Source organism: Lissotriton vulgaris, chromosome 8 (assembly GCF_964263255.1).
Source record: "Lissotriton vulgaris chromosome 8, aLisVul1.2, whole genome shotgun sequence".
Classification (NCBI taxonomy): Eukaryota; Metazoa; Chordata; class Amphibia; order Caudata; family Salamandridae; genus Lissotriton; species Lissotriton vulgaris.
This window is the reverse complement of record NC_141696.1, coordinates 124201730-124225759: the sequence shown is the minus strand read 5'-3', so window position 1 is coordinate 124225759 and position 24030 is coordinate 124201730. Positions and strand designations below refer to the sequence as shown.

General features: G+C 46.6%; 1 protein-coding gene across 1 annotated transcript; it reads left to right on the top strand.

The window, feature by feature from the left end:
• The first annotated feature begins 2845 nt into the window (after positions 1 to 2845).
• LOC147693583 (olfactory receptor 6N1-like) lies at positions 2846 to 3805 on the top strand. Its single transcript, XM_086936056.1, has one exon. The coding sequence runs from the start codon at positions 2846 to 2848 to the stop codon at positions 3803 to 3805; it is 960 nt and encodes a 319-aa protein (XP_086792182.1).
• Positions 3806 to 24030: the final 20225 nt, after the last annotated feature.

Here is a 24030-nt window from a genome sequence, read left to right as displayed (position 1 = left end):
TGTCTTATTCTAAATAAATTGGGGCCTATGACATGGAGGTCAATAAACCATGTAATATTCTGAAAGTGTTACTTTGAACAAGGTCAAACATTTTTCCAAATTTCCTATGTGTTAACTCAGCCCCAAATTAAGTAGAGGATAAGGATGTGCTTTTAAGTTCTCTCTGCAAGAGGGCTAATGATGGACTATTCAATGTCTTTGTCAAGGTGTTAAAAGCAAAACCCAGAGAATTTGCCTCTCATCATGCCACAATGGTACTTAGTGTTGACTTAGGGCTTGATTATGAGTAGATGTGATAATCCCAACTGATATACATCAAAGACACCAGAGCACACCTTATAAAAGTTACTTTTTTCCTTCGTTCATTAGGCACTATTACCATAAGCACACAGCATTCATTGTTCAAAAATCTGAAAGCGATGTCACAACAAATAGTCCCAATTTAGTAATTGTAGCTGTAAAGTTAATCCAAAATCAGTTTTCATTCCTCATACAAAACAGCAGCCGATACTCGTTTCGCCCTCCTGGGCTTCCTCAAGGCTCGCTATTAGAATAATGGTATCCTTATGTCTCCAACTAGACTTCAACTAGACCACAAGGTTCACTGTAAAAGCGTCATATGGTCAATTCCTTAAGTGATTATATCAATATATCACAGTGTTACTCCTAGGGGTATAGGCTTCAGAATGAATTCCCCGTAAGTGCTTGTTCTTTTGTCAGTACAGCGTCCTTCACGATTCCGATATCCCTCAGGGAACCATGTTAAGTACCATCGTATATATCCACGAGTCCCAAAAGCATGTCTCTGATACGCAGACATGCTTGTGACTTTGTACATCAAGCTGCCTATAGTTCTCACTGCAATATGCAGTAATCACATTTTCCTGCATTCCTCTAGATGATTTTTTTTTATATTCCTTGGTGTGCTGCAGGCTCTTTAAATGTTCTGTGTCTGCCTGCAATTTTATTTTATTTGTATAGCTCTAAAAGGTAATATCTTTCCTTCAAGTGCTTAGCAAGCAGACTAGATTGGAGAAAATGAAAATTCATGCTCTCTGATCATGGCCCAGATTTACTAAAGCATTGAAATGGTGCTCACGTGTTGCAAAGCATCACCAACTAGTACTGATGGATCAACTTTCATGTGTAAATGCTGTTTTGTGCTAAACGTGTACTCTCGGGCTGTGCCCAAACACCTGTGCTTCATCCATCAGTGAATGTTTGCAAGGGAGGTCTGTATGAGGAAGGCCAACTCAGAAATCTTGGGTTTTAGTGCGAAGCCATATCTACTAAATTAGCATGATCTAGCTTTGTCCCAAATCCTGATGCCAAGTATATGCAGACGCAAGCAAAGGGTTTAGCAGTGCATCACCTGATACACCTATATGTAATGTGTGATTTACCCTGAACAACATATCTTGTATGGCTGACCCCTGTGACATTGTCTACACCTAGGAATGTGTACTGAAGCGTGTCTGTTCACAAATCATCCTTGGCTAGTCACTGATGACTTGCCTTTGTACACCAGTGCAGGGGTTAGCATCATGCAGAGCAGTGATGAAGCTATGATGGCAGTGGCAGATAACTTTTACCAAATTTGGTGCTGCAGTATTTTCTGCCCTTCACGTAAAGTAGCACTGAAATTATTCCCTCTGCTGGTTGCAGAGAGTAACCCCAAGCCTATCTGTTAGTGAAATTAATATACTGTAATTTACTTTAGTCCTTACCATGAGTACTGTCTTTATCAGGACTGACCAATGTTAGTTGAGATGGGCTGGACCCATGTAGAGTCTTTAAATTACCAATGACTGTGCAAGTGACTCCCTTTCGGATTCATTGTTTATGAATGTGATTTAAATGGCTTGCTTAAAAATGTGACATAGATCCAAAGTCTTCTCAACCTGAACGAAATTGTACTTGTTTAGCGCATGGCTACCCTGAGGCCTCCCAGCGCTTTTTGATAGAAGAGCAGAAAAAGCAGAAAGCTGTGATGTTAAAGGAGTGTCTTAAAGAGGTGAGTTTTAAAGAGCTTCCGGAAGGCCAAGAGGTTGTCTTCCTTTCGTAGAGTGGGGAGGGGGGTGGGGGGGTGTGTTCCAGATCTTTGCAGCATTAAACAAAAAGGAACGCCCATCTGGATCTTCGTATTTTCTTGGGGGTGGCCAGACATAAGGAACTGGAATGCAAAGTTCTGTGAGGGAGATAGGGGTGACCAGGGAATGGGTAATAGCCGGAACAGTCTTCCAGATGGCTCTATGAGCCAGGCACATGGCTTTAAACTGTATCCTGGCCGGAATAGGGAGCCAGTGAAGACTTCTCAGTGCCTGTTTGGCAGATTGCCACCACCGGATCAGGAGACGCAGGTGAGCTGCGCAATTCTGAGTTAATTGCAATTTGTGGATGGTAAATTGGGGAGCTCCAAGATATAGGGCATTCCCATAATCAAGGCGAGAAAATATAAGGGCCTGCTGTACCATAATTCTTCTCGCCTGGAAAGGGAGGAGGGGGATGATTTTCCTCAGCACTTTCATCAGTCTGTAACAAGTGGCTGAGAGCTTGGTGGCCTGGTGGTTAAAATCGAGGGAGCTGTCAAGCCACATGCCAAGGCTCTTGATCTGTGCCTTTGGAGGTGGAGCAGGGCCCAGGCATACCGGCCACAGGAGAGCCGGGATGGACGACCGAGGGTTGACCAGGAACATAATCTCAGTTTTGTAACTCTCCGGACTGTTACACTCCGGACAGTTACTTTGATCTACCATATGCTAACTGGTCACATTGTTACTTTTTATACAAGTTCATTATATGGCATTAACCTTGTGTGTAATTTTCAGCATATTTAGATGTGTATATGGCAAGCTTGGAGTTCTACACCCGGAACAGCAGCACAGTCTCTAAGTTCATTATATTTGGATTCCCAAGTCTGCAGAACTTCCAGGTCTTGCTCTTCTGGATATTTCTCACCATCTACCTTCTCACAGTCACAGGCAATGGGGTGATTCTGCTCCTGACAAACACCGATGCCAAGCTCATGACTCCAATGTACTTGTTCATTAGCCACTTGTCCTTCCTGGATATGGGTTCTGTCACCATCACTGTCCCAAAAATGCTAGTGAAGTTTCTGATGGACAACAGTGACATTTCCTTCAGTGGCTGCTTCTTACAAATGTACTTGTTTCTCTCTATGGCAGCAACAGAATGCTTCCTCTTGGCTGTGATGTCCTTTGATCGCTATTATGCGATTTGTCGACCTCTTCATTACCATTTACGAATGACCAGAAAGATTTCTATCTACCTCTCTGCAGCAGCTTGGACTGGGGGGTTCCTCGCATGTTTCCCTTTAGTGGTCTTTGCCTCCACTCTTCCATTCTGTGGACCTAATGTGATTCATCATTACTACTGCGACCATCCACCGCTGCTCCAATTGGCCTGCGCCGACACTTCCCTCAATGTGGCGGTGGGCTCCTCCATTGGGTTTTTTGTGATCATTTCATCATTTTCCATTGTTGTGGCTTCTTATGTACAAATTATATTATCCATCCTGAGGATTACTTCTCCAGGGGGGCGGCGAAAGGCATTTTCAACATGCACTTCTCACTTGATAGTAGTCAACATATTTTTCCTGCCACTCATTTTCATGTATATACGGCCCACTGCGTCATATTCACCTGAGACTGACTCTCTGGTTGTCATGCTCTATACTGTACTTACCCCCATGTTGAACCCCATTATTTACACCCTTAGAAACAATGATATTAGGGAGACTTTCAGAAGGAAAATGGCAGTGTTCAACACCAACATCTTCAAATGAGTCAGTAAATTGCTCCCAAGTGTAAATACAAAAAAGACCAGGCTTTTTGCTTGTGAACTCATGAAATGTACAAAATAAATAAGAAGATGTACAACAAAATCAAGACAATATGATTTTACTCATGAAAACTATTTCATTTTTGCGTGGATGTTATAATTGTCCACATGCTCTCAGTGGGACCGATTCACAAAAGTAATCCTAAATGCCCTTTGTGAATACTGAAAGTCGTAAAGTTAGGATTTTGTCTCAGATTACTTTTGCGAATCAGGCCCAGTGTTTTTAAAATGATTTGCTATATGGATAAAATTACTGCAAAGCAGAAGCATGGAAAACATATTTTCTGCCAAGATGTGTAGATTTTGCAGAAGTGAAACACATGGGAGCAGATTTACTAAGGTTTTACGCAATGCAATGCAGCAAAGCAACTTGCTGCACTGTGTTGTGTGAAATTGAAAGAGCAGAAATGCTCCATATCTACAGATATATGGCACACTTCTGGTCCCTTCATGTGCTGGTGCACTGTGTGCTACCTGCCTCCAATGCAGGTACATTTGTGTCATGCTGCAAGTGTGCCTGCGTTACGGAAAATATTGTTTTTTGTGCAGGAAGGAAGGGACACCTTCCTGTTCAAAAACATTCATGAAAGGCATTTTTCTCTTTTCACGTGTTCTGCAGAATGCAGCACACATTCAATTGGAAGTAACGTGGAGAAATAAAGATATTCCTCCTTCTTACTCCTCGTACGGGAAGGTGCAACATTTTCGCATAATCCAAGGTTTACAGATATTTGTAAATCTAGGATTGCATCAAAAGCCATCGGTGGATGCATGGGAATTCCCTTAGTCCACCCATGGGATGCATCTCTTTTGCAAGATAAAGCAAGGCAGCGATACGCGCTGCAATGCGTTACTTTGGATTTACTAAACCACACAGAGCCAGGCAAGGCTTAGTAAATCCCATTTAATGACATGCATTGACTTGCGATGACATGTGTCCTTAGTAAATCTGCCCTCCTTCATAAAAGGAAATTCTATGATGGTGTAAACCCCATTCATACCTATGACTTATCCACACTTTAAATGGGAACAAACAGTAGCAATGTCAGTAGGTCTGGTTTATAATCTGATTTATAGCTTAATGAGCCTGTGTCAGTTTCTGGTTAGAGTAAGCACGACGTAACTCAGCACACACGCACTCTGGCGCTTATTCTTACACTTTTGCATCCACCCACTCAATCAATCAATCAGCAGAATTTGTAAAGCGCACTACTCACCCGTTAGGGTCTCAAGGCGCTGAGCGGGGGGGGGCGCTACTGCTCGAACAGCCAGGTCTTGAGTTGTTTCCTGAAGGAGAGGTTGTCCAGGGTCAGCCGTAGATGAGTGGGGAGGGAGTTCCATTTCTTGGCTGCCAGGTAGGAGAAGGATCTTCCTCCGACGGTGGATTTGCATATCCGTGGGACGGAGGCGAGGGCGAGGCTGGCGGACCGGAGCTGGCGGGTGGGAGTGTAGAATGTGAGGCGGCTGTTGAGGTACTTCGGGCCCGTGACGTGGAGAGCCTTGTGTGCGTGGGTGAGGAGTCTGAACGGGATCCTCTTGTGGACGGGGAGCCAGTTCAGGTCTCTCAGATGGGCAGAGATGTGGCTGTGGCGAGGGATGTCCAGGATGAGTCGTGCTGAGGTGTTCTGAATGTGTTGGAGTCTTTTCTGGAGTTTGGATGTTGTTCCAGCATAGAGGGTGTTTCCGTAGTCCAGACGGCTGGTGACGAGGGCCTGGGTGACCGTCTTCCTGGTTTCGGTGGGGATCCAACGGAAGATCTTTCGGAGCATGCGCAGGGTGTTGAAGCAGGATGACGAGACGGTGTTGACTTGCTTGCTCATCATGAGGGAAGAGTCCAGGATAAAGCCCAGGTTGCGTGCGTGGTCCGTTGGCTTGGGTGCGTTGCCCAGGGCAGGGGGCCACAAGGAGTCATCCCAGGCAGAGGGAGATGGTCCGAGGATGAGGACTTCCGTCTTGTCTGAGTTCAGTTTCAGACGGCTGATCACCATCCATTCTGCGACGTCTTTCATTCCTTCCTGGAGATTGGCTTTGGCGGTGGCGGGGTCGTTGGTGAGGGAGAGGATCAGCTGGGTGTCGTCTGCATAGGAGATGATGTTGAGGTTGTTTTGGAGTGCAATCGCTGCGAGAGGGCTTATGTAGACGTTGAAGAGGCTGGGGTTGAGTGAGGAGCCCTGCGGAATGCCGCAGATGACTTTGGTGGCCGGGGATCGGAACGGGGGAGTCAGACTCTCTGGGTTCTTCCATCGAGGAACGAGATGATCCACTCCAGGCCCGCTCCTTGGATCCCGGTGTCGCTGAGGCGCTGTGTCAGGGTGCGGTGGCATACCGTGTCGAAGGCTGCTGAGAGGTCCAGGAGGATGAGGGCAGCTGTTTCCTCGTTGTCGAGCAGGGACCTGATGTCGTGGGTGGCTGCGATGAGGGCAGTTTCGGTGCTGTGGTTCTCTCGCAACCCAGATTGAGAGGGGTCGAGGGATCCGTTGGTCTCGAGGAAGGTGGAGAGTTGTCTGTTGACGGTCTTCTCGATGACTTTGGCTGGAAAGGGGAGGAGCGAGATGGGGCGGAAATTCTTCAGGTCCGTGAGGTCCGCAGTGGGTTTCTTCAGGAGGGCGCTCAACTCGGCATGTTTCCAACTCTCCGGGAAGGTGTTGGATGCAAAGGAGCTGTTGATGATGTTCTGGAGTTGGGGTGCGATGATGGAGTCGGCTTTGTTGAAGATGTGTTGTGGGCATGGGTCAGTAGGGGAGCCGGAGTGGATGGTGTTCGTCAGGCGGGTGGTGTCTTCGGTGCTGACCGGGGTCCAGGTGCAGAGGGTGGTGGAGGGGGGTGCAGGTTCGGTGGATGGGTCCATGGTCAGTGCGCCGAAGCTGTTGTGTATGTCGGTGATCTCGCGGTGGAAGAACGAGGCGAGGGAGTCACAGAGGTCTTGCGAGGGTGTGATGTTGTTGTTGCAGGCGCTGGGGTTGGAGAGCTCTTTAACGATACTGAAGAGTTCCTTGCTGTTGTGGGTGTTGTTGTCCAGTCGTTATTTGAATGTTGTCTTCTTGGTGGTGCGGATCAGCTGGTGGTGTTTGCGGGTGGCGTTCTTGAGGGCGGTCATGTGTTCTGCTGTCTAGTCGTGGCGCCAGGCTTTCTCGGGGGTGCGGCAGGCTTTCTTGGAGTTTTTGAGTTCGTTGGTGAACCACAAGGCTTTCCTGCTGCCGGGTCTGCTGGGAGGATTCTTCAGTGGTGCGAGTTCGTCGGCGCAGTTGGTGAGCCACTGTGTGAGGTTGCGGGCTGCTTCGTTGGGGTCCGTCGTGTTGGTGGGCGGGTTCTGGGTGAGGGCAGTGGTGATCTTACTCCAGCTTCTGCGGGGAACCTGTTGCGGGTGGTGGTGGGTCGTGGTTCTCCTGAAGTTGAAGTGGACGCAGCTGTGGTCTGTCCAGTGTAGTCTGGTTGAGTGGCTGAAGGAGATGTGCTTGCTAGAGGGGAAGATGGGGTCGAGCGTGTGGCCGGCGTAGTGGGTGGGGGTGTTCACCAGTTGCTTGAGTCCGAGGTTGGCAAGGTTATCCAGCAGGGCGGCGGTGTTTCAGTCCTTGCTGTTCTCCAGATGGAAGTTGAGGTCCCCTAGGAGGATGTAGTCTGTGGATGTGAGGGCGTGCGGACTGACGAAGTCAGCGTTTGCTTCGCTGAATTGTGTGCATGGTCCTGGGGGTCTGTAGATGAGCGTGCCTCTGAGGGTGGTCTTGGGGTCGGTGTGTATCTGGAAATGAAGGTGCTCGGCGGCGGTGAGGGTGTTGTCGGAGTTGGTCGTGATGCAGTCGGGATGCGGATGGTGCTTCTGTGGACGATGGCGATGCCTCTTCCGGTTTGGTTGACGCGGTCCCTCCGGGTGATCTTGTAGCCCTCCGGGATGGCTATGGCGATGTCGGGGACTGAGGAGGCGTTCATCCATGTTTCTGTGAGGAAGGCGACGTCTGGTGATGTTGAGTCGAGGAGGTTCTAGAGTTCGACGGCGTGTCTGTGGATGGAGCAGGTGTTGAGCAGGATGCACTTGAGGTGGTTGTTGCTGGGGCTCGGCTTTGCGGGTGCGGTGCAGGTTCGGAGGCAGGTGATTTGGCAGGCTTGACAGGTGAAGGGTCTGTTGGTGCGTTTCGGGGTGGCTCGGTAGCAGGTGGGGTTCCGGCCGGCATTGAGTGCGTGGAGGGTGGCAGTGTCGGAGGTTCGTCGGGTGTGGTGGCATCGACGAGGACCAGGGGTTCTGGCACTGGCCGCGGTCCAGGCGCGGACGGGCTCAGGCGGGCTTGCCTTTGGCGCGCCTTCGGCGCACAATCGGCGCGCCCGCTGCGCACGTCCGCTGCGCGTCCGACGAGCGACCTCCATATGAAGGGCTGAGGGAGGGAGGAGCAGCTGGGAGGCGGGAGCGGGGTGGCGAATGGGAACGGCGTGGGGGCGGGGCCGCAGGGTGCAGCGGCGGGAAGCAGAGGGCGAGGCGGGAAGCGGGGGGCACAGAAGGCAAAGGAGGAACGAGGGGTACAGCGAAAAATAAAGCAAGTTATAAAAGACATAGGGGAACGAGGGGAGAACAATGAAAAATAAAGCAAGTTACAAAAGGCAAAGGGGAATGAGGGGAGAACGACGGAATTACAAGCACAGGTTTACAATGGAAAAACTAAAGAATTACACACCACAGGTTACAGGTACAGCTCGCAGGATGGCTGGTGACTTATTCTTGTTCTCAGCCACTCAAAAATCCATAATAACAAACAGATTCCACAAGCATATGCAAGACTGATTAGTATTATATAAGAACAAAAAATGAGAAATGCCACCTTCTTAATATGGCATTCATAAACTTGCAACACAAAATAAATAAAACATTAAGCATTGAAGCAGGTGATCATATCGGAATGGCATTATTCATAGTGTATACTCCTTGAAATAAGGAACCAGCCTTATAAGTCCAGGTGTCTTAACAAAGGTTTTCACAAAAAATATGTCATCCCTCTTACCTTCTTCAGGATGTTCAATAATATACACATTAGAAGTATGGCATATGACAAATCTTTTCACAATGAACCAGTCAGACCTATAGCTTTCATCACTGGCAAGTTACCATAATCAAGTCATGCCAACTTTATTGAGCAAAAGCTTTTGTATGTTGCAGTCATCATGTAGTCATACAACTACACAGATGTTCAAAACAACATTAAACGAGAAATACACACTTCTCGTGAAATAGTACAAGATGGATCGTCAGAGTGCAAATTGTTTTTAGTGGGTAACCATTACAATACCTTTACCTAATAATGTCATTTGTTAGATTCCATCTAATAAAATAGCTGTCTCCAGTCTTTAAGCCGTGTAATAACAATTCCTCCTTAAATGCCTATTTCCACTAACATATGATATTCACAATAAATAAGTCAGATTTATTACTTTTGTTGGGCCCGATTCACAGAATGAACTTAAGACTAAATCCTAAACGTACTACTACTTGGTATTCACACGATGCACTTACTACTTTCGAGATTCACAGAATGCACTTACTACTTTCGGGATTCACAGAATGAACTTACTACTTTCGGGATTCACAGAATAGATTTAAGACTACTAACTTTATGTCAGCACTCGGGCCAGAAATTCCGGCCCGGAGGTGGAGTTTCCAGTTTGGGGCGGAGCTTGCGGCCGGGAGGCGGAGCTTGCTGCTTGGAGGCGGAGCTTGCGGCTCAGAGGTGGAGATTTCAGCCATGGCTAAATCCCCACCTCTGAGCCGGAAGCCCCGCCCCTGGCCCGCAAACTCCGCCTCCGGGCCGTAATTTCCGGCCCGAGTGCGGACGTAAAGTTAGTAGTCTTAAATCTATTCTGTGAATACCGAAAGTAGTAAGTTCATTCTGTGAATCCCGAAAGTAGTAAGTTCACTCTGTGAATCCCGAAAGTAGTAAGTGCATTCTGTGAATATCAAATAGTAGTAAGTTTAGGATTTAGTCTTAAGTTCATTCTGTGAATCGGGCCTGTTATATTTATTTCAAAATGAACAGATCAAACCTATGACACGTGGTATATTGTTTCCGAATGAACTTATAGCCTTTAGCCCTGTGCTTAATTTGTAGGAATAATAAGTTCCAGGGCCCTCATCAAGAAACCAATGCAGCTTGCACCTGCCAGCATTGCCAATAACTGTATGAGCACAAGTAATAAATACTAAATATTTCCCCCATAGCCAATTAGTCATTTTTTATTGGAGCATTGCTCATGTAAATTTAAACAAACATTTAAGTACAAAAGTGACACCTGAGATAATATTTTTGTTGTTTTTATTTCATCAAAACTTTTCTTCTCTTTTTTTAAAATATTTCCTTTCACAATATATATATGTTCTTTATAAAGGAGTATTAAACATAGTTCATATCAATTATTGCATGATTCTAAATGGCACCCAACTTCTCCACAGGAAAGTGCAGGTTTCCGGTAATATCCCCTCATCTCATGGAGACTGGTTTTCAGGCAGACACCAGTCCTAGTCGCACTGCAGCCCTTCTACTACTCTGTGGAGCAATCCCTTCCTTGGTCATGAGGAACTTGCAACTACAACAAAATGGGATGTTTTTGATACCACTTTTATTTGCTCTTTCCTAATAAAAGATGTGAATTCACTCTCTCAGACCTCAGACCCTTTTTCAAGTGTCCTTCTAAGGCTGCTCTCCAGATACTGCCAATGTGTAAAGTGATGGTGCTCACATCAGGTAGAACTAGGGCTGTCTCCAAGCTGGAACACTGTCAACATGGGCACAATGAAGTGTGAGGTTTCTGCACCTAACTGTTATAAGCCTTCCTTAAGCAGTAATCAGGGACAGCCAAAATGGCAGACAAACGTCTTCACCTTGCACAACAGAAACTGCAGACCCACCCCTCACCGTTACCATCAACACAATGGCAGTGCGTAGGAAGATTTATTCAGCAACCCCTTGCCAACAGAGTCTTCCAGGAATTTCTAAAGGTAGTCCTGTCTCCATCCTCCTCACTTCTGCATCTGAATCTCCTCTTTCTAGCCAAAGGAATCCAAGCAATGCACTTCCACCATCTGGACTGGAGAAGCAGTTCTCATCCACCATCTTCTGCCAATGCCAAACCAGGAGCCATCCAAACCAAATACGATGGGCTTCCTATGCTCAGACTCAGATGTACATATTTTTAATATAACACATCTATAACACACAGACCATAGATGCATACACAGCAAGGTTCTGCGTTTCACATAACTGCAAAACGTTTCACAGAGAGTGCCAGTAGGTTACACTCTCACTGGCACAAACAAAAATGTCTGGCCAACTCTAATATCACAAAACATAGTCTGCTTCCATCACCACTTTATGTCCTGAATCCAGGACAAGCAAAATAGTTCTCTGTCACTGGTGAGGGTATGCTTGGTCCACCCCGTCAGGTCACTTTACAGGTTCTGACTCTCACATTCTCCTAGGACAATATACAGATGCTAGATTAGTGTGACACCATGGTAAATAAAACCTGTCTGGATACCAAATCCATCAGCAGTCAGGAACTCAGGTCAGGGATACATGATTAATGACCATGGAGGGAACACCACCACCCTAAAGCACCACAAGCAACTCTACTACAACTATCAAATGCAGCCCACCCTCAGTGTGCAGATGAAGTGTGACACACGCCTGTGTATTCTGAACTGCTGTTCAAGGGATCATAAATGATCCACACTGCCATGATCCTGAGAAGGAACAACATAGATCATGCCATGCTGACAAATACCTCCGAATAAACATGCCTGCAACATACATGGTTACTTGAAGTGAGGCTGACAAAACACCTTGGCAGTATCATGTTTACCCCCTCATGCCTTAGCTCAGCACACTAGCATGGCAGACATGTACTGGAGTAAGCACATGACTTGGCACACAGCCAGACCGGAAATGCAATCCTCCTAAAGGGAGGTTTAGACGCCTGTATTGTACAGGATGTGCACAACAGGTCACACCAGATGGATTTCCCGCAGAATTTCAGCACGTGCCATGCCCCATATCAATGCCATCATGCAATGCACACCAATGACAGGACACTGGGGATGGAGGAGATGAAGATGAGCCCTAGCAACACTTCCACCAAAGACATTCACTAAAAGATCTTTATACTTTTGCAAAATAAATAGACCATCACAAGTGTGCATTCGAAAATGTGTTTATTTTGAAATCAGAAGTACCGCCTCCTGGGATTCTAACTCTATTGATGTGTTTGTGCTCTGCCTATCAGAGGCCAAAATAAAGGTTTTCAGAAGTCATGTGTCTGGAGTCTATGGCTGCTTCAAAGGACACTGCCAGGAGCATTGCCATGTTATATTTCCTCTTTTTTAGTGCATGTTCCTGGGTTGCTGAGAGGATCTGCAAGGTAAACAATATGGCCTGTCTGTCTGTGGGGAGGCCATTGATGAGAGTGATGTTGTGATTGCTGCAGTACAGGGGTTCTGAACTTTCCTTCCTTTAAAACATGCCCATGGTTGTAAGAGGGTACCCTCCTGCCTTTCAAGCACCTTGCCCAAGTGTCCAGTGTCTTGAATATGTCCGCACATCCTTCCCATACTTGCTCAGTCAGGGTCAGTATGAATGCTGACAAGTGACTCAGAGCATGTGTATGTGGGGGGGCACGAGAGTCTATGTCATTTCCGGTGCTGATGAGCAGACCCTTTGATTGGTGTGTATACTCAAGCTACACGTTGAAAAGATCCCTTAGCTTAGGGAAGGGTATTGACTCTCATCTAGTCTGCAATAGATTGCCAGTAAACTGCCCTGTCCCCTCTCCATCTTGGTCGTGCCCATGCCCAGCTCCTGCTTGTGATACTTGGGTTGCTTGGACTTCATCATCTGTAGTTGCAGCTGTTTCCTGCTCTTTTGATGGTCCAGGTAGACTCCATGCCCCTGGCCCCCTGTCTTTGCATATTGTCTCAATAGTTTCCTCCTCCATGGCCCCTGTGGATGAGAGTATCAAAGGAATGATGGGGAATATCATTAAGGGCCTTATCTCCGCATTTTTGGCTTTATTAGCCAGAAAAGCGGAGATAATGTTTTTGCCCTATCACCAAGAGGGTGCTAACATGCATAATCGCATATTAGCACCCTTTTTCCCTACGCCTCCCTTTGCATCTCCAATGAGATGCAAAGTGGGCGTTCCTTCCCCGAAATAACTGGAGAAATGTCGCTAAGCGATATTTCTCCAATTATCAATGGGCATGCTAACAAGCATAGCGCTAAGAAAAGTAGCGCTAACCGCGGTTAGCGCTACTTTCCTTACGCCTGCTTTTAGTTCGACTTAGCCATGATATCCAATGGAAGGTGGATATCACGGTTAAGTATGCCCTTCCCTTTCAGCAACGTAGCACCAAACGATGTGCGATTATCACTGGGATCCCAGCGATAATCGCACATTAGCAGCTAACTCGGTTGCTTTTTTCGCTTTGGAGATAAGCGTCACTGATAGCGCGCTATCTCTGCGATAAAAACAAATGATAGCCGGCGAAAATTATCCAAGCGCTACGTGTGCTTAGCGATAATTATCGCCAGTTGTTGCTGATATGCCCTGATGTTCTCAAGTGGAATGAGGAACTCAGCTGCTTCTGATATCTGAGTTACTACCATACAGATTTTTTTCAGAATGGAAAGTAGGCCTCGTGTAATAAGTTATTTTGGAAAACCACAGGACAAAAGGGCTGTTCTTCGCATAAAAAGACCTTTTTGAGTCAGAAAATCATTTCCTACTCGTAAAAGGACTTTTTAAACCCTTTCTGACTCTCTAATAAGAGGGGGTATAAAACATGCCATTTTAATTTTCAATTCACAATGGGACTGTATCAATGTTTTACAACTGTAATTGTGGTTGCAACTCGTTGATGAGTTTCCAACCCCTGCTAACTAATTTGCGAATGGGAAGGGGTTCTTGTGGGAATCATGTTGGCAGGCTCAGGGGGAGTAGACAGACATTCTGGGGAGTACTTCCTGTTCATGCTGAAGTTTGAAGAACACATTGGACTTGTTCTTTTAACCCCTTGCATGCTGATGACGGCCGGGAGCCGTCATGGCACACAGTGCTCGTGTGCTGATGACGGCTCCCGGCCGTCATGACCGCACCCGCGTTCGGAATGTGTCGTACAGGTGCAGAATCGCGGCAGCATGCAAGGGGTTAAAGTACGTAGGCAGCCTTTAAATAAAAAAAGGGCTTTCGTTTTGTAATGCTACCATAAGGGTGGTGGGCTTCTGTCGTTTGCAGGTCACCATTCCTGTGATTGCAGTCAACTAGTACCATATCTCTGTTGACGTGTATAGGTATGCCATTATGGTGGTTATGATGGAGGTTGAGGTGCTGTCTGTGAATAGTAGGGTAATAGGGGGGCTTCAGAAATTGGGCTAGTTAGCCTAGCATTGCTACGGAGCATAGTTTTGAGGTGGAAAGGAGTGGCCTAGAGTGACCTCCATCTGAGCTTCGTATGATGTCACTCTGCCCTAGTGCTTTCAATGTCCCCTTATTGGCTTCCTGTCATTGGGGCACTTGGTTTGGTGATTTATGGGGGGCACTTGTGGCTCCACTCTTGGCTGGTGCTGGTGGCTAATGGGGTGCACGTATAAGTCCACTCCTTGCTCGTGCTGGTGTTGTCTTATGGGGTAAACTGATAGAAGCACTCTTGACCAGTAATGGTGCTGCGGGCATATTTGTGCAACAAACAACAAGGCGAAGAAAGAAATTCTTCAATTAATCTCAGCCACTGCCAATCACTCCGGGCCTTTTGTGGGCACCTGTTGAGTGCTGATGGTTTATTGAGACATCGGTACCACCAGCTTGTGATGTGCCCTTATCTCTGGTGTCCTGCTCCTGTGATCTACCTGCAATACAAGGATGTCATGGATAGCATGAGCAGTCCATGCAGAAATTCTGAGAAATTCATGTGTGCATTGGCTTCAAGGCATGCATGTGGACACTCATAATATTTATGTGAATGGTGGCCTGTGCATTATGCTGCCATTCCATGGCCTAGGAATACCTCCATTGGCACTGATTGTGTCAGACATGGTACTGTACAATGCTGCTTATGTTGACTACATGGGCAATCTGTATTAAAAGCATATCTGACAGTTAACTCACGCATGATGTCTACCTATGTGTTGATAAGAGTTGTGTGACTTATGTAGCAGATGTGAAGATAAAGTAAGCAGTCCTTATGACATTCTGCAATATGTAGTTTCAAGGTAACATGAATGAATCATATTTCAGTAAACATGATGTATGTCCCTTCAGAATATGAGATGATGTGGGAATATTTGGTCTTTGCTGTTTAGTCATTATGTATGCTATTTATCCCAGCATCACTTTCACACATTGTTATGTTGGCCATGCCACTGTGAAGGTAATTGGTATTGTTAGGATGTGAGAATATTTGTTTGGGAAAACTTCAAGGGGAATACAGAGTTCCAACACAAATCTGAAAGGGAAATTATAAAGAAGAGCTGTTACTCAGCACCTGGCAATGGCTGCCCTTCAGTGGATGGAAACAACTAAACAACTTCATTTGTATTACAAATTAAAGTTGTGGCGCTGAAATATGACTAATGAATTATATATGTTTTAAAATGTTTATTTTCTACATCATTATGTTTGGATTGTTAGGTAAATACTGTTTGCTACCAATGAAGATTTAAAGTTGTTTTGAAATGAGTGTCAGATCACCAAGTAGGTTAGGACATCAGTGACCACAGACGCAGAATATGGAGAACAGGTCGATGCCAAATACAGAATTACAGTACAAAAGGGGGTGGTGATGGACGGAGCATCTGAATCAATCAAACACTCACACCCAGTCAAAAGATCTAGGTTTAATCCATCACAGTTCTTTAGCCCACTCTGCCACCCCAGTTCAGACATGGCTATATGCAAATCCGTCTGACCCTGTGCCTCATGGGAACAGTCCAGCCCGAACTGCCAAGCCATGTCTTCCCTGGACCGGAAACAAGCTTCCGAGGACCGGTTTCTGGCATTCCAGCCGTCTTCAGCCCGGCTTGCTTGAAAGCAGTGGCAAAGTGAGCAAGGGACTCACTTCTGAGCATACCCTGGCACACTTATGGCGGCCAAAAGCAGTACAGAATTACATCACTAGAACTACAATTCTCAGAGTCACAAAGGCACACCTATGCCACTGCAAGCATGTTCCTCAAAGTTACACTTCTGGGTTGTTATGGGAATACAGAGGGGCTGATTTAGAAGCTCCTTGCACCACTTTTGCCTCATTTTTAACATGGGAAAAATTACCCAAAAGTGGCGCAAGGGGCTTGTAAATCTATCCCAGAGTACTTAAGACCATACATGTACAAGGTTGGTTGTTGTAATTCTGTCAACACGTGCTACGGTTCCCTCCTGTGTTTCTAGCTCCCACATCTTTGTTGTTTTCTCCCTATTAGTTCCCTCTATTCACTAGTGTTTCCCTATTTTGTGACTTACCTGTTTCCTGCGTTTTAACCTTCATATGTCAGTTTTGTTTTCCCTCTGCCAGGCTCCTTCCAAGCGCTACAGTGATGTTCCATCTGTTGTATTAAATTCTCAGAGCAGTACCTCTGGTAAGCCTGGGACTAGTTACAGCTCATCTCATGATTGCACCAATTGGAGACTAGGGGGCCCATTAGGATGGCGGGCGGATTGCCCCCGCCAGGCTGGCGGTAGCCACCGCCAGCCTGGCGGGGGCAATCCGACCGCCATCGGCAACTAAATTCCCCCCCGCCATATTAGGGTGGTGGGGGGACCGCAGCGGACAGAAAGACCGTCCGCCGCTTTTCCGCCCCGGCCGCAAGGCGACCAGGGCGGAAAAGGTTTAATATGGTGGCGGTGTCTATGAGACACTGCCAGCCATAATAGCATGGGCTTAGTTAGATGCCTCTCGGTGGCGGAGATGCCGCCACGGAAAGGCATGTGGAGACACCCTGCGGGGCCCGTTGCGGGCCCCCAGGGACTCTGGGGGGGGTGGGGGGTGCACGTGGGGGGTACCTATGGTACCCCCCAGCATTGCAAAGTACAACGTGGTAGGCACGGCACAGTGCCTGTCACGTAGTGCTTTGTAATGCATTGCATGTATCTTCAGCATTGCGGCAGGCGGTGCATTCAGCATCGCCCGCCGCAATGCTGAAGATACAGGATGCGCCTGTAACTGTGGCAGGCGCATCCTAATGCCCCCAACAGGACCCCCGTCTGCCCGTCATCCTAATGGGCCCCTAGGTCTGTTGTGTGTAATCCAGTCAGGGTATTTTGATAACCAACCTGCAGGAGTGTGTCTCTTCTTCTATCTCCTTACTCCCTTTTCCCCTAAACTTGGGTCCTCTTTACCATCTTTCATACCGTCTCAAAGGGGTAGGTGCAATCCTAAGGGGGAGAAGCAGGGACTGTCCTTGACCTTCACATATCAGAGCTCTATGGTCATTAGAATGAGTCTTAAGATGTTTTACACTAAAGAGATTTAAGAAGCATGGAACTACTGATGCACAGCATGTGAAGGTCATATACATGTACTTGGGAACATGAGGAAAATAAAGTTAGGCAGCTGCTGTTGCTTGCAAAAGGGTGTCACCCTTTTGCAAGCAACTGTAGCTACCTAACATTCTTCCTGCACTAAGGGCAAGTGTGGAATCAGTTCTTTATTAGGCTGGGACCCCCTTCTGTGGATTGCCCTGCATCCCAACATCTTCTTTCTTCATCCCTGATCACTTATTGCTAATTGCCTCGCGTGGATCATGGGAGGAGCAGAGCATGTGTGAATGGCTCAGCCTCATGAGCATTGATTTGGAGGTATGAGGTACAGTTGGAAAGAGTTGGAAAGGCATATCTCCCAAATGGACTCTTGCTCGTGGGTCAAAGAAAGACACAACCTGAAGCTAGAATCTGATCATTGCCCACTGGAGATTTGCTTTTGTGGGGTGAGTGGGGACTTGGAACACATCATGGGATACCCCTGTCCCCAAAAATAGTCTGTCTCCTTCTCCCGAATGTGCCAGCTACAGGGGATCAGGAAGCACCACTAGACACCAGATAAAATATAAGCAACAAAGCTCACCCAGATAAATCGAGTGGTTGCAGCAATCGCAGCATGAGTGTTCACTTGTCTGACGCAGGTCTCTGACTAGGACCGAAACACATTGCAGAGCTAGCGCTTTTGTTCCTGTATCTGTTTTGCACAATAGCAGAACACCGGGTTGAATTGCACCTTGAAGTGCAGGCGTTCTTTCCCTCTGAAAAAAGGGGAATTGATGCTGGTACAAAGAACCTACTTCCTTGGATTTTGCCATGCTGCAGCCTCATTGGATGCATCAGAAATGTTTGAGCACCCCAAGGATCAAATATATTTGACTTTATTACCACAGTACATCTTAATTGACACAAAAACACTTTTTGCTGCATAACAGATTGCATGTAGCAAGTACTTTACAAAGTTTATCAACTCTCCTTATGGTCATGAGCTCTCGTCAGCTTGATTTTACCTATTGCACACATTTAAACCCTTGCATCCTGGTTTTGGGTAAATACCTTATGTTAAAGCAAGTACACAAGAAGAAAATTAAATGGCAGAAACCACGTAAACTTTTCTTCTCGTAAGTGATGGTTCCTCCCCACCGTCTTACATACATGCCTGTTTGGACGTGTATTTGTTTATATGAGACTGATGTAATGTCTAGCGAAACCTGAGTGGTCATTTAGATAGGTTCATGAAGTGAACATCCAATGAAACTTTTTTGCAACATTTGTTAGAACCAAATAAGCTTGCTTTATTAAGCTGAATGTTGCCCTTTATAATTTAGTTGTATACCACCTTGTTAGACTTGGCTTTTACAGCAGGGTTAGCACCAGATTTTGTGCTTTGTGGGCTTCTGTTTCTGACCTGTTTTTGTTGGTTTTATGACTCTGGGCACTTTACCACTCCTGATCAGTGCTAAAGTTCATAAGCTCTCCTTGTAAATTGTTGTTATGGATTGGTGTTTCCATAATTAGCTTATTTGATTTATTATTCAGTTCCTAGTACAGTGCACTGTGTGTACCCAGGGCCTGTAAATCAAATGCTGCTAGTGGGCCTGCAGCACTGGTTGTGCCACCCACATAAGTAGCCTGTAAATGTAACTCAGGCCTGCCATTGCAGTGCCTGTGCACAGTCTAATACTGCCATGTCGACTTGGCAAGTGCACCCACTTGCCAAGACCTAACCATCCATTTTCTTACATGTTAGTCACCCCTAAGGTAGGCCCAAGGCACCCCTGTGGGCAGGGTGCAGTGTATGTGAAAGGTAGGACATGCCCTGATGTGTATGGCATGTCCTGATAGTGAAAAACTGCCTATTTCTTTCTCACTATTGTAAGGCTATCTGTTCCCATAGGATAGAATGGGGAGTTTGCTTATATCATCTTATAAGCATAACTGATCCTGTGAACCAGATGGTAAACTAAAGTTTGGTATGCCTGAACTCAGAAAGTTAAAATGCATCTTTTAGTGAGGGTGATTTGTACATTCTGTGTTTGAAAATACCTCTTTTAGAAAGTAGGTATTTTCTTGCTTAGCCATCCAGTGTGCCTCTGCTAGGATGTTTATTGGCTATCTGTCTTTGGAGTGACAGGGTCTGGGGATGTTCAGGTGCTCTAGAGAGTCTGGATGAGTCAGCACTAGGCTGAATAGGCCTGGTTTGCATTTGGAGTGGTGGAAGGAATAGCACCTGCCCCTGAATAGGTCTGTGCCTGCCTTCCACAATGATGGCTCCGCCCCCTGTGGTGTGTCTGGAGTTAGAGCTCACACTGACAATGGAGATTGTTGTGCACTTGCAAAGTGCCCCCAAAACTGGTTTGGACTGGGCTCAGAGCTCTGGGCCTGGAGAGTACAAAGAGATTTACTGTATTAAAAGAGGGGCCCAGACCCCAGACTTTTAGATCACTTCTGGGAAATCAAGAGGAACCTTCGCCAAGGAGAAGAGCTGGAGAAACTGAGAAGCAATACTGCCCCTGTGCTGTTTAGTGTCTAGGATTGGCCTGCAGTGGCTACTTTCTGCCAAAGAAATGGAAAAGGACTTCACTGTTTGCTGTGTCCCCTGCTTGAGGAAGATCTCCCAGGGCTTGAAGTAGAGCATACCTCCTGTTGGAAGTCTCAGGGATAGAAAAGACTTCAAAGATCACTTCTGGGAAATCAAGAGGGACCTTTGCCAAGGAGAAAAGCTGGAGAAACTGAAGAGGAATACTGCCCATGTGTTGTGTGCTGTCTGGGTTGGCCTGCAGTGACTACTTTCTGCAAAGGAAAGGGAAAAAGGTCTTTGCTGTTTGTTGTGCCCCCTGCTTGAGGAAGATATCCAAGGGCTTGAAGAAGAGCTTTCCTCCTGTTCTGAAGTCTCAGGAACACAAAGACTTCACGCCCAGCTCCCCTGAACTTCCTTGCTGGTAGTTCTGACCTGCCTAGAGGTAGCTGTTCTGGGCCTCTAGAGGTTGTTCTGGCTGTTCGGAGCTGGAAAAGCAACACAACAACAAGAAGCATGACGCATCCGTACCTGTTTCTGATGCATTGTCCCAGATTGCCGCATCGCTCAAGGCGCCAGGTCCCCATGCAGTAAGAAACCGACGCATCACCTCCTCTTCGGTAAGGAACCAACGCATCACCTCCCCTGTGCAGCAGTAAGGAACCGACGCATGACCTCCCCCGTTGCAAGGAACTGATGCATCACCTACCATGAGTGTTAGGAACCGACGCATCATCTTCCCTGCGGCCCTTTCTGTTTGTGCACGCGACAAATCCATGGTACTTTGTGTGAAAAATGTTGCATCTGCAACTTACTTTGAACTGTACTATTTCTACCATTTGAAAGTCATATTTGAATTACTGTATTGTGGATTTTTGTCATTTTGTCTTGTTTGGTTTAGATAAAGATGACTTATTTTTCTAAACTGTTAGGGTATCCATTTGTAATGTTTTTACTGCATTACTAGATGTGTTCACAAGTGCTTTACACACTGCCTCTAAGATAAGCCTGTCTGCTCATGCCAAGCTACCAAGTTGGCGAACAGGGGTTATTTTCCAAGTATACCCCCCTACCATGACTAGAAGGAGGGTCCCTGTAGGAGAGTAGGATCTGCTTACTGTGGTTATCCCCACTTTTTGCTGGTGTTTCACTGTTTCTCGACTTTAGTCTGGCTGGGGCCCTGCCATCCAGGACCCCGGCTTAGCTGCTTCCTCTCTAAAATTATTGCATGAACTTTAGGTACACTCCAGTTTGGTTACTGTGGTACCCTTATGAGTCCCTAGTATATGATACATTAGGTACTAAGGGCATAGGTACCCCAGAGGCTTAGCAAGGGCTGCAGCATGTTTTATGCAACCCCTGGGAAGCCTTCCAAAATGACACCACAGGACTGCTACTGCAGCCTGGGTAAGGTGGTGAATGCACCCCTTACTAAGAGATAGGTTACCTATATCTACCTTTAAACACTGACACATGTAAACCTATCAGTCACTCCTATGGCAGGCCTTATCAATCCTGAAGGCAGAGTGCTTGATTTTGTGTGGGATGGTGCCCATGTATGAGCAGGACCCCTCTGCAGCTTTCGGAATCTATTCTCTGAGGCTGTTCTGTGATGCAACCAGACCACATACTCTTAAGTGCATTATAACCTCGCAGTAAATGCTAACTCTGGAATGGCTGCACGAAACATGTTGTGTTTGGTGTCATACACTTTGCAATCCTACCCCCCCCCCCCACCAGTCCTGGCAGCGGGGGTAGATTTCCACCCTTCTAGAGGGAGAGATATGTACACACTGGTCTGCCCGGTAATAGTTTAAACAAGCCCCAGCATAACAAAATGGATGCTGCAGCCACAGACACGTGTCTGACCTCCTGCTGCTGGACGAATCTCCAGCAGGGGAGGCCTGGACAATAGGTTTCCTGTCCAAGGGAGGTGTAACCACCTCTCAGACAGGCTTTAGTGTATTGGGGCTGGGTGGGTGCACTCTGGGAGTGCTCAAATGTTTGCACTGGGGGCACATTTTGTATCCCTGTGCATAGTCCAGTTCAAACCCGTAGCAGGGGCACTCAGCCCCTGCTCTGGCGCGAAACTGGACAAAGGAAATGTGTGTAACCACCCCTCTTTCTAAACCGTACCATAGGTATGTCCCCATAGTATGTCCAACCCCTTTTCTTAGTATAAGTAAGGGACGCCTGGCAACAGGACTTTAGATTACACCTGGATGAAACTCTGAAACAGAATCCTGGAACTTCGATGCTCTATTAACAATTAGAGGACAGAAGAATCTCTCTTGGGGTCAAGGAGTGACTGCCCTGTTCAAACAGGTACCAACAAAGTATTTGCTGGTCTGCATCTCTGAAGCTCCCGCCAGACTCCGAAGTACCTGCAGCCCAGGAAGAGGATTTCCAGACTTCTCGAATGCCGACCCGAGTCCCCAGCAAAGCTGAGACCCACAGCCCTCACGAGTGACGTGGAACCGGCACCCTGGACACTGTGCACATTTGCTAAATGCATCAACTTCCTGATCTTTCTTGAAGTTGTACTTTGGGTTATTTGTAGCCCAAGCCCCGAGCATAATCTGCACCAAGATTGTGGGCCTACACTCCACGAGTGTTCCGTGAGCCTGCTTCTTGCATTTCTGCTTGAGGCTTCTTTGCGATCCCTGGTCTGTTGACTTGTGGGTCCCCTCGAAGGTAACTCTACTTTTCCTTGGGCTTCCCTGGTTGCTCCAGACTTGCCCTGACTTCCTACTAAGAGGTGAGTCACCCAGACCTTGCTGGTCTGCACCGAAGCCTATTTCTGCTTTCTGCATGGGTTGTTGTTACCAAGACTTGTTGGGTCCAATCTGGGCACCGGCACCGCAGTACTCAACATCCTTCATGGGACAGCTCGAACCCAGCTCCTGGTCATTGTTGACATCTCCGGGACCTTGTGACTGAAGAGCCAAGCTTCACCTTCTTCACCTGAAATCACTCGACATCGGTGGGCATCCGCCTATTGTCTTCCTGGTTGCTGGCAAGTGACCTAGACTCTGTCCCCTCTGTTTTAGGTTCTTCACATCTCTGATCCAGACTTGGATCCCTCCGGACACTTTTCTATTGGAGGCCAGCAGCACTTGGCAGCAGATCACCATTGAAAACGACGACAAAACCCGACACGAAAAGGCACCTATGCACCTGACTTCCCTGGGTGAGGTAACTCAAGTACTCTGGTGCTCATGTGGGTGTTGACTCTAGAACCTCTTAGTTCTAAAGGTGTTTGCTCCAAGTCCTCTTCTAAGTGTCCTTTATCTTGAAAATTCCAACCGCAACTTTCCCCTTAGAAGTTAATGATGATTCCTGGCTGTGTAAATACACTGCGCACATCCCCCGTGGGGCCCCTGTGTCACTACCTTGGGTGGTTCCTGGTGGCCGCAGCAGTTTTGAAGGCTCTAGGCCTTGTATTTATGCAAGTTGTGGTTCTTATACCACTTTATTGATATATGGTTTGGAACACCCCTAGGGCTCAACGTATATTGTGCTAATTTGCTGTGTGCTATTTAGTTTACTGCATGTACTTTTGCCTCTAGTCTCATAAAGAGACTAGAGGGATGTGTTTAGAATAAATACATATATTTTATATATATATACCTGGTGTGTTTCTCCTTTCATTCGGTCATTCACGAGATTATAGACTGGTAAAACAAGCTGCTTTACATCCCTTCAAGACTTAGCCTGAAGGCTGCTCTCCACAGCTACCACTAGGGTAGCTTTCTATTAAGGTTGTCTTTAACCTACCATTAATAAGGGGTTGTTTAGACTGGTGCAAGGTCACTATTTGGACACTTTACATGTCGCTTTGGCCTAAACATAACAAAATTGCACATAAAAGCAGGCATATTTTCAAAAGAAATTCTGTTCTGTGATTCTGAAAACAACTTCTCTTTGAACTGAAATTGCCCTCATCAAGGGAGCAGTGCACCACTGCGAAGATATCTCCTTTTGCACAACAGCCAGAAGCCATCTTTAATTGCATGTGCCAAAAGATAGAACAGTTATTTTGTGCTGTCGTTTAGGTGTTAACTAAACAACATCCCCTATGATACATAGAACCTCTTCAGGACGAGATTGTTTGAGAAAGGTTGAGTTTCCTCCTTAAAGCCTCTTTAATG